Genomic DNA, 15,600 nt, shown 5'->3' with positions numbered 1-15,600 from the left:
ATATTTAACATGTCATCACATTATTACATAATCCTTGGAGAGTCAAAATTAGCAAGACTCCAACTGTTACTAAGGCTGTAACTCTGCCTTATTTAGTGGAGGGAGAATCTGGCCTTCCAAATCTTTCTTATTTCTCTTTACAAGGGATTAATAGTATTGGTGCAAGAAAAAAAGAAAGGATGCATGTTAAATACCATGCTATTAAAAGCAAAACAGAGCAAGATGTTGTAAAACATAGTTAGGGAAGCAAAATTTTTATTTTGTCATCATAAAATAACATTGTTTAAAGATCACACAAATTTGATAGATCATCTTTTTTTTTCTCCAACATTAAGCCAGCACTAGAGTTGAGAAAGGTGTTCACCCATTTCTCTGTAAATTTATACTTTTAAGTAAAATAATTTGATTCTCTAAATATGCATTTTAATTAATTATGTCACGCAGTAAATATCTTGCTCCTTTGGTCAGAGATAGTAAATGAAAACTTCAAATACTTGTATCTTCTATTTTTAAAAACCCAATATACATCCTTAACCAAGGAGTATTTACGGTACACACAAGCCATAGATACAAAATACACAGTATATACATGTTTTGAAAACAAATTGGAATTTATAAAAACTCAACAGCCAAATCACAGTAATAGAGGCACTAAATTAAAAGTAGTATCTTCTTGTCTTGATTATACAGACTATTCTGTGAACAATCAGGACTGTTTCATAAATATATATTATCTACAGAATTTGCTGTGCCAGAAAAAGACAGCTGTGTTTAAGCTCAAAAGAAAAATTGCACTTTGAGATTGTTAACAGTTAACTCCTCATTTTTAATTCTTGAATATAATAATCTGGTCCCAGTGCTTTTGGCACAGGTATTGAGTTGCAGTTTTGCTACGCTTTGTTATAAAACACAAGGTCCTTTTATTTTGTTCATTAAAATCTGAAGAGTCTTAAACAAACCTAGAACTTTGATACAAATCTATATAGCTACAATTGCTTCATTAAATAATATACACAAATATGCTCTTCGATCTTAAAACATCTTGACAACTGGATTCAAAACAGTCACTTGTATTATCTCCAGCCTTCTTAATCTTACACATTATCAGTCTGCAAGTGACTGAAATACGGTTTCTGGCCACATCTTACACTAGATCACACCCCAGTATACAAGGACAGAAAATAAATGTATAATAAAAAGATTGGATAAATTAGAAGGGGTTTCTTGGTCTTGAATTCTTCTCCAACTAGTAATGATGCAGCACTGTATGCAGCCCAAAAGACTCCAAACAACTGAAAAAGAAGATGAAGAGTCTTAGCTGACACCACAAGAAAGTCTCTCCAAATACCACAGTAAAAATCACTTCTTCTCTCAATACAATACAGAGCCAGCCATAAGAAGTAGTACTTGTCACAGCCCAAGTAGCTTTGGCCATTTGGGGCTTGTAATGCATTTTCATACCAGTGGTGCAAAGATAAGAACCTTGCAGAGATTCACCCTGAAGTTAACGTAAGGCTGTTAGTAGTAGTCAAATAACAGAGGTTTCATGAGCATATATTTATTTTGAAGTTATATATTAGTTAACTGGCAAGTTAATGATTTACTCTCTGACTATCGTTTATCAGTAATTGCAAATTATCAAATCACAAATACTGCAATTTTGTTACTTATCATACACTCTAGTTGTATTTCAATTATACTGTTTACCAGCAAGCTAAAAGGACAGAAACAATGAAATCAACAAAACCCCCAGAAAGTGAACAGCTTATCTCTTAACAGAATTTTGTCAGTTAACCTTTCCAGGCTCAGCAGTAACTTCAAAGGCTATTAAAAGGGTTTTAAGAAGTACTGGAAGTGTTGAAGAGTGTTATGTCATTCTGGGATCTTTTAGGGAATGTTGCTGGTTCCATAGAAGGTGTCCAGCAGCAGGTGGTATCAGGCAGGTTATTTTTTGTGCCATACCTTCCCCATCTCTAAATCAGAACAATCTTTACCTTGTCTGCAAAGGGTATCGAGAGCTTTGTACTGCTACCACTACAGGGAGGTCTCAGAACAATGACTAACGTCATATTCATGCTGCAGTGACTAAAAATAAACTGGACGATGGGGGAAGGGAGAGAACAGCTTATTTTCAGATTCTTCATTCTGAGGTTTTATTATGCATTCTCTTCTCAAAATGAGAATCCTATTTTTTTTGTAGTGCAACTATTAGAGCACAGCAAAATACTTAAATACAAGCTAGCCTAGTAACAACAGGTGTTGTTATAGCAACAGCACTGTATATATGCCCAAGCACTCAAAAGGAGCTTTTAAAACGACATTCACTTTCCACCACACTAACCAAAAGGATCACAGAGCTCACTTTGTAGTTATGAAAATTTTGACACATCATTATGTTTTCCTGAACAGATTACTTGAAGTGTTAAGAAAGTGACATAAAAATAACTAAACAATTCTCAATAGATGATATGAACTTACTTTTATTAGGGTAGAAACAACTTCAAATGATCCAACCACCAAAAGTACAGGTGCTATGACAATGAGGGGAAGTAGGGAATATCCTATTACACCAAGAACTTGGCCATAAGCAACCTGAAATTTTCAAGCACACAAAAATAAGCTGTGCAGTACTCAATCTCTGTCACCAAATACAATTTGGTCTTGTTATAACACTATGAATAACAATTATAATGTGTTATACTCGTGAAGTTTCCGCTAACGGAGGCTTGGTAGTATAAAAACTGGTGTTGTATGCTGAACCTTAGAAATACGTTGTCTTTTTTTTTTTTTTTTTTTTTTTTTTTTACTGAAACACTGTAAATGATCACTTTCAAAGGAAACATTTACATATGATACCCAGGAGCATAGAACTGTAACAGACCTCTCAAGGACCACCTGTAGTCCTAGTTGTCCCAAGCAGTAAAGACATAATTTCTGCATTAACATACTCATATCCATTATACATAAATAAATACATAAAGTACATGAATGCTTTTGGAGTCACCTGAAACTTGATCCCTGTAAGGCACAGAATTCTTCTGATTTCCAGCTTCAATTTATTGTCACTACCTCGAACAGAGGTGTTCCAAGTACTTCCATAACTACTTTTAGCTTCAGAAGGAAATGTCTGATTTTCCCCTACTATGGTCTGAAATGTTCCTGTGCACAGCTAGGCTTCTTGGATTTAACAGGAGAAATAGTGGCATCTTTTAAGCATTTTCTTGTGGATGATAATCCTTCACAATCAGCTCTGCTAACCTATACTTTTTCTCCAGTTTATACATTCTGGTAATTCCACATTTTGAGCTGCAAACCAGATTGATTTAAGGGCATCTGGATTGTGTTGATATGCAGAAATACCATGCAATCACATTTATAAAAAATTTTTCCTTCAAAGCAGCGTTCACACAAGAAGACTAACAATTATGATTAAAAGGAAAATATAAAAAGTTTAAAGTAAATAACATAGGACCTCTGCAACACTGGTGCATCATTAATGCAATATCCATAGTAAAAGTATAGAAATCAAGCGTCACTGAATATTTAGTTCTTCACGACACAGTTCAATGCATTTCATGCTGCAGATCCATTTTAAGAAGTTCTATCCTCCTGACTGTTCCACTGTAGCTGTCTGTGGGCCTTGCTCTAAGTCATTTTTTGTTGTTTACACCTGAATCACTTAATGACTCAATTTGTAAACAGCTCAAGCAGCTATTCCAACCCTGCTGGTGCAAGCAGCTGGAGGAAGGGATGCAGGCCACAACTCCAGTTGGCTCTGCAGTTGAGAAACATGCACTGGATTTCATACTTTAATGGGTTTGGACTGCATCAGGCCAGGGTTGAAAACAAACACTGGCAGGTGCTTTACACACAAGGACATCTAACTGCTGTTAGCTCCCATTTGAAAAAAAAAGGTCCCATTTAGCCCAGTGACCAAAAACTTGAAAGCATTTCTCCCTCAAAAATGGACTTCAGTTCTGGATCACAGGAAGCTGGTAGAATTTCTGGGACTCATAGTACAAATTTCCAGATTATCACTTCCAAGTGCACAATCCCTTGCACAGAGAGATTAGCTGATGATATCTGTATTTCAGATTTTATTTTGGAGACTGAGAACCCGAAATGTTGATTTAGCAACTGCATCCATTCTTAGCTGACTACAAGATCCAAAGCCAAGCACTATGAAAACCCAACTACTGCTGAAAAACATAGTCAAGAGACTTTACGTTACCTCCCTTTACATCCTTTTCACATATAAGTACTTACTTCTCCTCCAAGAACTCTGGCCAGTAAAAAAATTGTCAAGGATCCAAATATCCAAATAGTTATAATCCAAGAAACAACCTTAAGAGATAAAGAACAATTCATTTGTATGAGTAATTGTCATTCTGAAAAAGGAAAATCCATTTCCATAATCACTTTCACTGCAGTCAAGGATTTTATTATGAAAACTGAATTCTGAATTGTGGCAAGAATAGTGTTTAGCAGCACAATGCAATTTGCAAATAAAGTTCAGAGGTTACGTTTACAGAATCACATTAATGGTAAATTTGGTGTACATGCAATGCATTTTCTAACTACTGTAGCAGGAATAGGAAGTTAAAACTACTCTAAATGCCTTCACATCTCATCTATTACAAAATATGGGCTCAGACAGTTTTTAAGTCAGCTCCACCAATATAAGGAGTTGGAATTCTTCTTTCACCTATAAAGATGCCACTTCATTCTTTACTCAAACTGAGACGCTCAGAAGACACAGGACTTTAATCCTCAGTGGAACCTGATGATGATGACAACTTAATAAAGAGCCTCAGATTCCTGGGACCAAGTCTGTCATTATTTTTTCTTGCTTCTTTCATAGTTATGCTCTTAAACTACAGAAGAAATCCTAAAATCATTCTCTAGCTTAACAGAACTTTCAAATTAACTTTGGTTTTGGTGTTGAGCCACTGCAAGGACTAGAAGTAAAGCTCTCCTTTTTGAAATGCCTTTTTAGAAGGAAACAGTCTAAGTCCAGTCTCTGTATTTCCAAACATACAATGACTGAACTTAAAAAATTAAGTCAGTACTCAGTTCAATACTTTGCTTAATTAAAAGTTCCAGATTTCCAGAAGAATGAACTAGGGAAAACCAGATAAAAACTAAAAGAAAATATAGTGGCTTTATGCTATTTGTGAAAATAGCACATGGCCTCCTTTTACTTCCTGCTTTCCTCCACTGTCTAAAAGAAGAGGACCAGATTAAAGTCTTAGAGCAGGAGTGCTCATCTCTCCCCAGCTTAGAGCCCACCTTTGGGTTCATGTGTCCAGCTGCTGTCAGTCATCCTGTTGCTAGCTGCTAGCTTTCCCTTCTCATACATATAAGAGCACTCTTGCATCCATATGGTAAACCCACTGTTCCTAAGAAACATTAGACCCAGTGTTCCTGTACAGGAGATACACAAACTGCAGGAGGTGGTTCATCTGTCACAGGGTCAAGGAATGGTCCTTGCTTTGCCAAGGAGGCAGGCAAGCGGTTCACCCAGAAGACTTGAACAATAAAGTGGTTTAGTCTACTCACTTCAAGCCTCATGGAGACAAGATACTGAGAGTGAATTCTTAGTCAGCATTTGGTACACCATATTGAAGCCAGAGGTCCAAAGGGAATGATTTTATTCCACCATTCACACAAATCCTTGCATAAGCACATTCTGCTAGTTTACATATGGCTTACTGCCATATTTGGTCACATTTAAAACAACTGCAACCACACATTTAGTCATAAAGACTTCCAATGCAGGAACACCTAGGTTTACATTCAAATTGTTACTATAAATGATAACACTTCTTTATTTTAACCAGAACATAAAGAAAAAAGCTAACAGAGTTTATGGAAATCAATTAAATATGCACAATGCCTCTGAGCAGCTATTCACCCTGGAGTTCAAAAGGAATTGTGGAAAAAGTCTATTGACCAGAGGAAAGTTATTTGATTGTAACTGAGCAGGGAGGACAAATAGCAAATGTCACTAATGAAGATTAAATATACCAGATAACAGCAGTCATATAGCATGAATTAAATAAGCAGCTTTATTTGTCAGGAAATTAGAATTCCTGGCATCCAAACAAATGCTTTTTGGTAGCATTTTTTAGTAATAAAAAGCAAGTTAACAAAAGGTTACAATTAAAATGGAAAGATTCACTAATATGACTATAAACCCATCAGTATCAATCTGGTTCCTCTAGAAACCACATCTTTCATTTGTTTTACTGTATAAAAACAAACCTGACATTTCATCATGATTAACTTATCCGTGGGCTATTTAATACATTCCTAAATGCTGTCTTTCTACATATTAACTTGAGAAACAGCACTTGAAATGCCCCACATTAGTATGTGAAAAAAAGATTTTCTACCTACGTAAGAATGCAAATTGCTTAGCAATCACATCCCCAAAATTAGTTCAGATTTCGTTTTAGTCAGAAGATTTATACCTACCTTAAATTGTCCATATAATGAAATCATTGAGAAGAAGAGGACAACTGCCAGAGGACCCCAAAAGTCTGGATTGTCTCTCACTACCTGCCTATTGAACCCAAGAGATGGCATAGGCATCAACACACATCGAATTTTGTAGTAAATATCCTTCAGATCAATGTCGAGTTCTTCCCTGAAATTGTAAAGCAAGTGAGCATTACTATACACCACAGTAATGAAACAGACCTAAAAAAGTAAGTACAGGGGCAAACAGTAGGTTTATAGAGCAAGTCTCCTGTCACCCACAAGGCTTTCTGAGGCCATGACTACAAAGGAACAGTTGGTGCACAGTAAAGCAAGGCCATACCTTCATGCACATTCAGTAACTGGTGGGACACAGTTAGATTTATTTAATCAGTCAAAAACAAACTACATGACTGAGAACAGAAAACATACACAGCATACCCAGACCAGGCTGCATGGGGCTCTGAGTAACTTGGGACTGGTGAAAGGTGTCCCTGCCCAAGGCAGCAGGGTTGGAACTGGATGATCTTTAAGGTCAACCATTCCAACCCAAACAATTCTATGATTCTGTGATACCCTAAGAGTCTGCATTAAGACAGGAGGTCTATTTTTCTGACACATGAGGACAGGTGACACATTTCTATCACTGTAACTACTTAGAATTCAAAGATGTGCACACATAATGTCCCTGTATTCCTATGCCAAGCAGTTTGCCACGAGCACACTTACTATGAAAACATTTTATTTCAAATTCCGCAAGAATACTATTACATCCACTAACATTAAAACGTTCCAAATACCTCACATAAAGCCAATTTTTTAAAAAGAAAATGGAGTTTAATTTCCTTCAACAACAGTAGTTTTCAACAGATCAGCTTATGCCAATTTTTTAATTTCTAGCTTGTTTCCAATATGGATAAAATAAATAGAGGTCACTTGAACTAGCAGCAGTATGGATCAACAGATCTTGCCCTTCTCTCATTGCATTCCCGCTTCCTGTTACAAACTCTCTGAAAGCAGATACAAATTGGCAGGAAGACTCATCTGCCCAGGAGACTCCCAACTGGTCCATGTTGCCCTGACTGTCCCAGCATAATGGGAAGGAATCAGACTTCCCACGTAATGGGCAATTCCATTTCTTTATGTGCAGAACTTCAGACATGACTGAGGAGCTCTGAAGAGTTGCAAGAGACTTGCAGCAGATATACTGCTCTATATTTAAGTACACAGTGAAGAAAAATGTAGAATATTTAATATCCTAAGTCCATCCATGAAGGTTTTATCCAAGGCTTTGGTTTTTTGGCTTTTTCTTCAGAAAAGCTGAAGTGAGAAATAAATGCAAAGACATGATTCACCACAATTTCTCTTTAAAAAAAAAATTAAATACTGCTAATTCAGTCTCTCAAGGTAATTTTTGGATTACTATTACTGAAGCTACTTCAGAAGTGGTATTACTAAGTGGTGACTAAGTAACAAAAATTGTTCTTTAACCAACCCTGAATCTAAGGAATAGACAGACTAGAAGCATCTATCTTTCACCACTTCTCTAAAAAGGATGTAGCATCCCTATACCTTACTCTGAAGTCTGTGTAACACAAATATTGGCTGTATAGAAAGAATTCTTTGGCATTGTCTAGGGCTTCTGACAGCTCCTCATGTGAATAAATCGTTTGTGTGAAGCTGACAGCTACCTCACCTGAAAGTGATGGCAGCTGTATCAGGAAACAAGTGTCTGGAGTAAGGCTGCCCAATGAGAAAGTAAAAAAAATAGTCTCACTTTATTGAACAAAACATTTGCACAGTAGCACTGCACTGGTGAACTGCCCTTAACAGGCTGCTGTTTTTTCAATCCTTAATACGATTCAGATAGCAAGAATTCATTATGGCATGTGTTTCTGGGAATAATCAAAACAACAAAATTACACGAAAGTCAGAATTCCTATGTTGTCACCTCACTACACCAGTCTGTTTCTTAATTAAAAGTTAGGGGTTTACAAAACAGACTTACGCACAGAAGGAGCTACTTCTGCACACTTTAACTTAAACCACTTCTCAAGTAGCACTGTCATTATTAAGCTCTCCAGACACCTGTTGTCTCCCAACACTCTCATCTGAGTTCTCCAGAGTACTCTCTGTCTCACTCCAATTTTTAAAAGCATCATTATGTTTAATTCTCAGAAAAACACTGAGACACTGAAAATGAAATTGCTTAGATGCAGAACAAGGACCAGGCTGCCTGACTCAGTGTAGTAACCTCAAGATACAAACTTTCTTCAGCCAACCACGTTTCTATGAACAGAACAATGGACGCAAGACTTTCAGTTTTAAGGAGGTTATTGTCTGTCAGCACTAGCACCCTTTTAATCTAGCTTTATAGTAAAAGGCAGCATCAAAGATTATAAAGTTTGTGCTACCTTGGTTCTAACATCCCTACTGTAATAATCATGATTCAGAATGCTTTTGCTTCAGAATAACTGACAGAGATTCACTTAAGAGGAATCTTCCCACAGGATTGTCTTAGCCTTTGATTATTTCACAATATCAAGAAACGTGAATGCAAAAGATACAAAGAATACAGTCTCTTTTTTTTAAACCATTACAAGATCAACAGATAAAAGCAGAAAAACCATATAAGCTTTATATTTATAGAGATTAAAACCCATAATGAGAAACAATGTTTCCATTCTTGCACCAGAAAACACTCATTGGTCAAATAATTTGTCAAACACAATTCTAGTCACAGCACAAGGCGGGGGGACAATGGAAGACTACAAGTTGTTTGTTTTCCCTACACAGCTAATAAAGATAGATACCCAAAAATAATTGCAACATACAGGAGTGGCTTGTTATCTTCTGGGTCATCATCTTCCACTTCCAGAAGCCAGCCATATCCTCTCTGTCTTAGGAATGTAGTCGCAGTAGATTCTTTGATGAATTCTCCTCCAAGATTTAGCTTAACATCTGGAGTTGTTATGGAGCCACTAAGATCTAAAGAAAAAGGGAGAAAAATATAGACCTTTTTAAGTCTTGCCAAAACCATCTGCTATTAAAAGTACTGGAAGATAAACAACAAACATTTGAAGCTACATGTGTTGGTCATCACCATAAAACACTCAAAGTTATAAAATAAAATTATACTTTCACAGATACATAATTTGAAAGTGTACTTGTGGTTTTATTGCAATAGTAACAATGTTGGGTTAGGTCTCAAATGACCAGGTTTTAGCTTTTAGATGGGACTCTTGTTTTATGACACAGTGTTATGGTATGACAGAAAGGCTTCCATTTGTGCCTTATCATTAAGTGTTTAAAGGCACAAAAAGAGAGAACTAAGGAGAGCCTCAGCATGCTATAAATTGTGGATTATTCATCATTTTTTTCTGACCATACTCTACCTCTTTTGGAGCTCATTTTTTTATAGAGGCATTGTTTCAGCCAAAACCGCTCCCTGCTTTTATGCCTAATTTTTCATAAAAGGAAAACATCTGAAGATGTTTTAATTTGTAGCCTGCCTTTAATACAGCTGAAAATGTTAGAGAAGGAATGCTACCAGAGATCCTGAGGCTCTGGACAATAAGAAGTAATACAAGTTCTCTTTGATATACTATGATCTTGCTCTGCCACATTGCTAAGCAAAAAAAAAAGAGTAATTTCTCTATGTTCTGGTTGGTTGTGTCAAAATCACCAATAAATATCAATTTTTTTTCTCATTCAGTTATATACAGATGGAAAATAAAAAATAGTATTGGAAAATAAATGAAGCAACTTGAAGAAAGAAAAAGATACATAAGAAGGGAATAATTATTCCTTTTGGAAATAATGGATTTCCATTATCTGCTAGGAAGGAAAAATCCAAACAGAAATGTGTAAATATTTTGTACAAGCTTACTATAAATATATTGAGAAATAAAAACTCTCTTCTCATCCAACAACTTTTCACCTCACCAAAGAAAATATTTTTTGCCTTTTCATTGTGGTGTGTTTTTCACACATTAAAGCTCCTCAGCACAAATTTCCCAAAACACCTAACTACAGCAAATACTTCTGAAACACATACTCACAGAGGTACATCAGGCCATATTTGTAGATTACATTTGCAACATCCTCTTTGAAAATATTACATAATTTTACAGGAACAAAATTTGTACAGTTACAGAACCTCAATGTCTTCAGCCAACGTGTCTTAAGTGTTCACTGATCACTCAGTATTGCAATTAATTCAACAGAATTCTCCTTCCCAGAGCAGCTTGCTAGGCCACTCAGATTCAAGCTTCTCCATAAATGCCTTTCAACTATTTCATAATCGTGAGAATTAGTGATCCATTCCTTTGATTCTTGGAACACCATCTGCACAGGACCCTTGTAAAGATCATCCTAACCTAAGGCAGGAATTTCTCGTTGCTCTTCTCAGTCCCAGCATGCACACACTGTTCTCACCAGACTCTAGCAAAGCCTTCCTCTGCTGTTTACAGAGGGAGGAAAAAAGGAAAATCTTAATGCCTGGGCATCAAGTTGAAGCCTCAGAAGTTTTCTCTTGACTCTGGGACCCTTATATCATTAAGAAATATTTGTTTCTGCTACAACATAACACTTTTTTTGCAAGGAGAGGTTCTTGCTACTCTATGCATAAATACAGCGGTCAAAAGAAGCAAACACAGCAGTCCAACCAGCCAAGTATTTCTCCTTTCTCAGGGACTGCTAACAATCCATCCTAAGGCATGGAAACTCTAAGCAAGTCAATGAATACTTGCAGCCACACTTTTGAATTATAAAACCTGTTAACATGATCTTAAGTCTCTTTTGCAAGACAAAGCTGCAGAAACCTAGGAAAAAAGGGACTGGTCACCACCTCTTCTGCATGCTGCTCTGAATGAGATTTTTAACAGCGGGGCAACAGGGTGCTGGAAAATCTGCCAAGAACTGATGACACTGATGGTTCCTAGGGAGAGCCTGGGTGCCTTCACTGCTACTGTCTCAGGCTGAACACCACAGAAGCAAAACCAAGGTCTCTCAGATGCCTCATTTCAACCAAGCATTGTAGAAAACCAGCTTTCAAAACAGTCTTGACTCTTAATTTTGAAAAAGCAGTACAAGAAGCAAAACCCCAATCTGCTCTTTCTACCATGTCTGGCGACCTAATTGTGAACATCTCTCCAGCTTTCTTTCATACAGCTCCTACCTCCCACAGAAATAAGATGGGGAAACAGAACAGCTATTTTTTTTTTTCATATGGATTGAGATTTGGGAAACATGTAAAAATTAGAGTGCAATGCGGAGAATTTTAACTTTAAAATATCAAGATGTTTAACTTTGCTTATGTTTCTCTTTGCTAGGGTACTTTGAGGACAGGACTACACTTGAACAGGCAGGAGATCACACCTTCTTGTGTTCATAAAAAACACAGAGCTAAGTGCGATTCAACACAACCTACCGGAAAGGTGGCTGTATTGGATTGGGTTCAGCATTGCCCAACAAATACTTCCAGAGGAAAAAGGAGAGAGCTTCTGCTCAGAGGTACATGGATCCTTTTTCAGGCCAAGGTAAAGAAGAAAAACAAACCAAAGGAAAACAAGCAAAACCCCCCAGCAACAAAAAACCCCAGAACCATGACTATACTGTTGACATGTATTTCTTTTCAGAAAGACTGTGAATAAAGAACAGGTATTCTACAGTAACTTCTCCACTTCAGCAATTCCTTTCCAGGGTGGGACGCATGAGTAAGGATTTATATGATTCCCTAGTAACAATTACAAGAGTAACTAAATACATACATGAAAGTATAATCCTTTTAAATGGGTAGAGCCCTAAAGATCATTCTCCAGCGAAATAAGTTTGCACGATGTTGACTCCCGTATGTTCAGTTTTGAAGCTTTAAGGCACATCTTCACGGCATGCTGGTACACCACTGCTATTTGTGCTGCAGTTTGGCAGTCGGCCACACTTTACCCCCTAAATTACATACACAGCTTCTTTTTCTCCTTCATGACTGTGCTGCAATGAGACACGGCGCAGACGCTTTGGCTCAACATTACAGCAAACGTGAACACACGACACAATCTTCGGTAAGACACCAAAGTGGGCTTGCAGCAACGCGGGAGCCAGAGGAGCGGGCAGTGACAGAGGGGTCACGGTTATGTCACGTCGCCGGGACAAGCTCGGCTCCGGCTTTCAGAGCAGCCGGGAAGCGGAGCGGCACGGCCTCCTCTGCCACGCTGCTGCTCCCGTGACGCGGACACGGCAGCGGAGCGCACCCGCGGCTGCGGCCCCAGGGCAGCGGCCACCTCGGCCACCCCGCTCCGCCTCCAGCCACGACACCAACCGCGGGGGCGGCGTGAAGGAGGGCAAGGAAGGCCCCTCCTGTCTCTGCGGCCCGGGAACAGCCCTCGTCTAGGGACAGCGAGCGCGGCCTTACCCGCGGCCCCGCGCTCACCTTCGGCGTCGGCCGAGGAGACGAAGGTGAAGTCCCCGCTGCTGGGCGCGTAGAGCGGCGGCTGCTGAGCGCCCGGGGGCTGCATCTCCCCGCCCTCCGCGGGGGCTGCGGGGCCGGTGAGGGCGGCGAGGGGCGAGCGGGCACCGGGGCCTGGGGCCTGCCGGGTCCCTCCTGCGGCGGCGGCGGCGGCACCGAGCCCAGGGCGCAGCCGCCTCACGGGGCGACAACAAGCGGCGCCGCCCCTGCCATTGGCTGCTCGCGAGGCGCGCCCAGGCTGGCCGCCGGTGCTCCAGCGCTGACTGGATCCCGGCGCTGTCCCGGGAGTGAGGTCACTTCCACTCCGCTGCTAAGCTCCTCCTGATGGGACGAACCATCCACCCTCCCTCCCTCCCTTTCCTTCCTTCCTTCCTCCCTCCCTTTCCTTCCTTCCTTCCTTCCTTCCTTCCTTCCTTCCTTCCTTCCTTCCTTCCTTCCTTCCTTCCTTCCTTCCTTCCTTCCTTCCTTCCTTCCTTCCTTCCTTCCTTCCTTCCTTCCTTCCTTCCTTCCTTCCTTCCTTCCTTCCTTCCTTCCTTCCTCCCTCCCTCCCTCCCTTCATGATCTAGTGGCTAATAATGCTGTGACTATGTTTTTGACTGACTGCAGAGAGACCTATGTAGCACTAAAGAAGTTGTAAAAGAATACAATTGACATGTTGCTGCCAATCCCTGTTATAATAATACAATATATAATAAGACAAACACTGGCTCTGGTTGTGGTCTGTGCTTTGAGGAATCAGAACACTTTTTCTGTGTTGAACGACTTAACAAAAAAGCTCCCAGATAACTCCACTTAGGCTTAGCACGTAAATCCATCCCTTTGCTCCCTACTGAATACCAGCATTTATTGTGAGAGGACACATTTTTTTCCTGACATTTCGAGGAAACAGGCTTAAATGTGGCATTCGTGCCACATATATTTAATTTATTTCATACATAGGTCTCATTAAGTGCCATGGGATATAAATAGAAATATAAATTGGAAAAATTACAGGTCCAGAAATAGCATTAGAGCAGTGGTTTGATTTGTAGAAGGAACCTTTTCTTTTCATACATATCCCATTAAAGGAAATTGCTGGGAGGTCCGTTTCAAATAATTTTTAACAAGTAAAACCCAATCTGTTTTTTATGGAGAGAACATGACTGGAAGTTCCTACTTTACCTTATCCAAGGATCACTCAAATTTGCATTTATATCAAATATGACTTGGATTTAGGTTCTCTGTAGACATTTTACAATGATTATCAGTTTCCTTGCAGCACCAGAAAAAAATCACCTATAACTGCACATAACCTATTTTTAAATCAAAAATTGTCTTGATACTACAAAATGCCTCTACAGATACTTGTATAATCAGATTTTCCCTTTAAAAAGGTGAGCAGTCAAAACATCTGTTAAGAGCAGCTCATTTTCTTAACTGTTATGTGGAACTTCTTTGCTACAAGACCTTTGCAATAGGCTTCCTTCAGCTCCTGATGTCTCTTTCTCTTTACTTAGTTACAGCCAGCCTGTCAGAGTTCAAGGAGCTTTTGGATGATACTTTTAGTCATATGGTTTACTCCTAGGTAATGGTGCAAGGAGGAGGGAATTGGACCTGTTCATCCTTATGGATCCCTTCCAATTTGAGACATTCCATGATTCTTCTATTATATTTAACTACACTGCTATGAGTGTGCTGTTCCCTGTTGTTGGAATGTCTTGGATGCTTCTGGAAACTGTGCCCTCCAGAGGATGCCAGACAGGTCTGTTATTGGACAAATTTCAAATCATGAAATCATAGGATCATGGAACCATTTAAGTTGGAAAAGACACTTCAGATCAAGTCTAACCATTACCTTAACTCTACTAAGTCCACCGATAAACCATGTCCCTACATGCCACAATTACACTTTTGTGAATGCTTCCAGGGATGGTGACTCCACTGGACAGCCTGTTCCAATGCCTGATCACTCCTTCAGTTAGGAAATTGTTCCTTTACCCAGTCTAAACCTCCCCTGGTGCTTGAGGCCATTTCCTCTCATCCTGTCACTTGTTACCTGGGAGAAGAGGCAGATCCCTACCTTGCTACACACCCTCCTTTCAGGCAGCTGTAGAGAGTGACAAAGTCTCCCCTGAGCCTCCTCTTCTACAGGTTAAACACCCCCAGCTCCCTCAGCTGCTTCTCACAGGACTTGTGCTCCAGACCCTTCACCAGCTCTGCTGCCCTTCTCTGGACTTTTTCCAGCACCTCAACTTTTTCCTCATCTCACTTCTTGTAGTGAGGGGCCCAGAACTGGACACAGCACTCGAGGTGAGGCCTCACCAGTGCTGAGTACAGGGGGACAATCACTGCCCCAGTCCTGCTGGCCACACCACTGCTGATACATGCCAGGATGCCACTGGCCTGCCTTCTTGGCCACCTGAGCACACACTGGATCATGCTTAGCTGCTGTCAACCAGCATCCCCAGGTCCTTTTCCCCCAGGCATCTTTTCAACCACTCTTCCCCAAACGTGTAATGCTGCAAGCAGTTGTTGTGACCCAAGTGCAGTACCCAGCACTTGACCTTGCTGAACTGCATACCATTGCCCTTGGCCCATTGATCCAGCCTGTCCAGATCCCTCTGTGGAGCTTAGACTCGTTTCTTAGTTTGTGGTTTTTATTTTTTTGCTTGCTT

At 39.7% G+C, this 15,600-nt stretch overlaps 1 protein-coding gene across 2 annotated transcripts; it reads right to left on the bottom strand.

The window, feature by feature from the left end:
- YIPF4 (Yip1 domain family member 4) lies at positions 1–13,262 on the bottom strand. Of its 2 annotated transcripts, none has more exons than XM_069010016.1 (6): positions 12,893–13,262; positions 9,315–9,468; positions 6,478–6,649; positions 4,267–4,344; positions 2,479–2,592; positions 1–1,292 (listed from the first exon to the last, which is right to left on the bottom strand). In XM_069010016.1, exons 1-6 carry the CDS (start codon positions 12,993–12,995, stop codon positions 1,155–1,157), a joined length of 759 nt encoding a protein of 252 aa, XP_068866117.1. In that variant the 5' UTR covers positions 12,996–13,262; the 3' UTR covers positions 1–1,154. The 2 variants fall into 2 exon arrangements, with proteins under 2 accessions (XP_068866117.1, XP_068866118.1); XM_069010017.1 differs by having other exon boundaries at positions 12,911–13,259.
- Between the last annotated feature and the right edge of the window lie 2,338 nt (positions 13,263–15,600).

Source organism: Aphelocoma coerulescens, chromosome 3 (genome assembly GCF_041296385.1).
Source record: "Aphelocoma coerulescens isolate FSJ_1873_10779 chromosome 3, UR_Acoe_1.0, whole genome shotgun sequence".
In the NCBI taxonomy this organism is placed as follows: Eukaryota; Metazoa; Chordata; class Aves; order Passeriformes; family Corvidae; genus Aphelocoma; species Aphelocoma coerulescens.
Note: the sequence above shows the minus strand (reverse complement) of the source record. Positions and strands in the feature narration are given on the sequence as shown.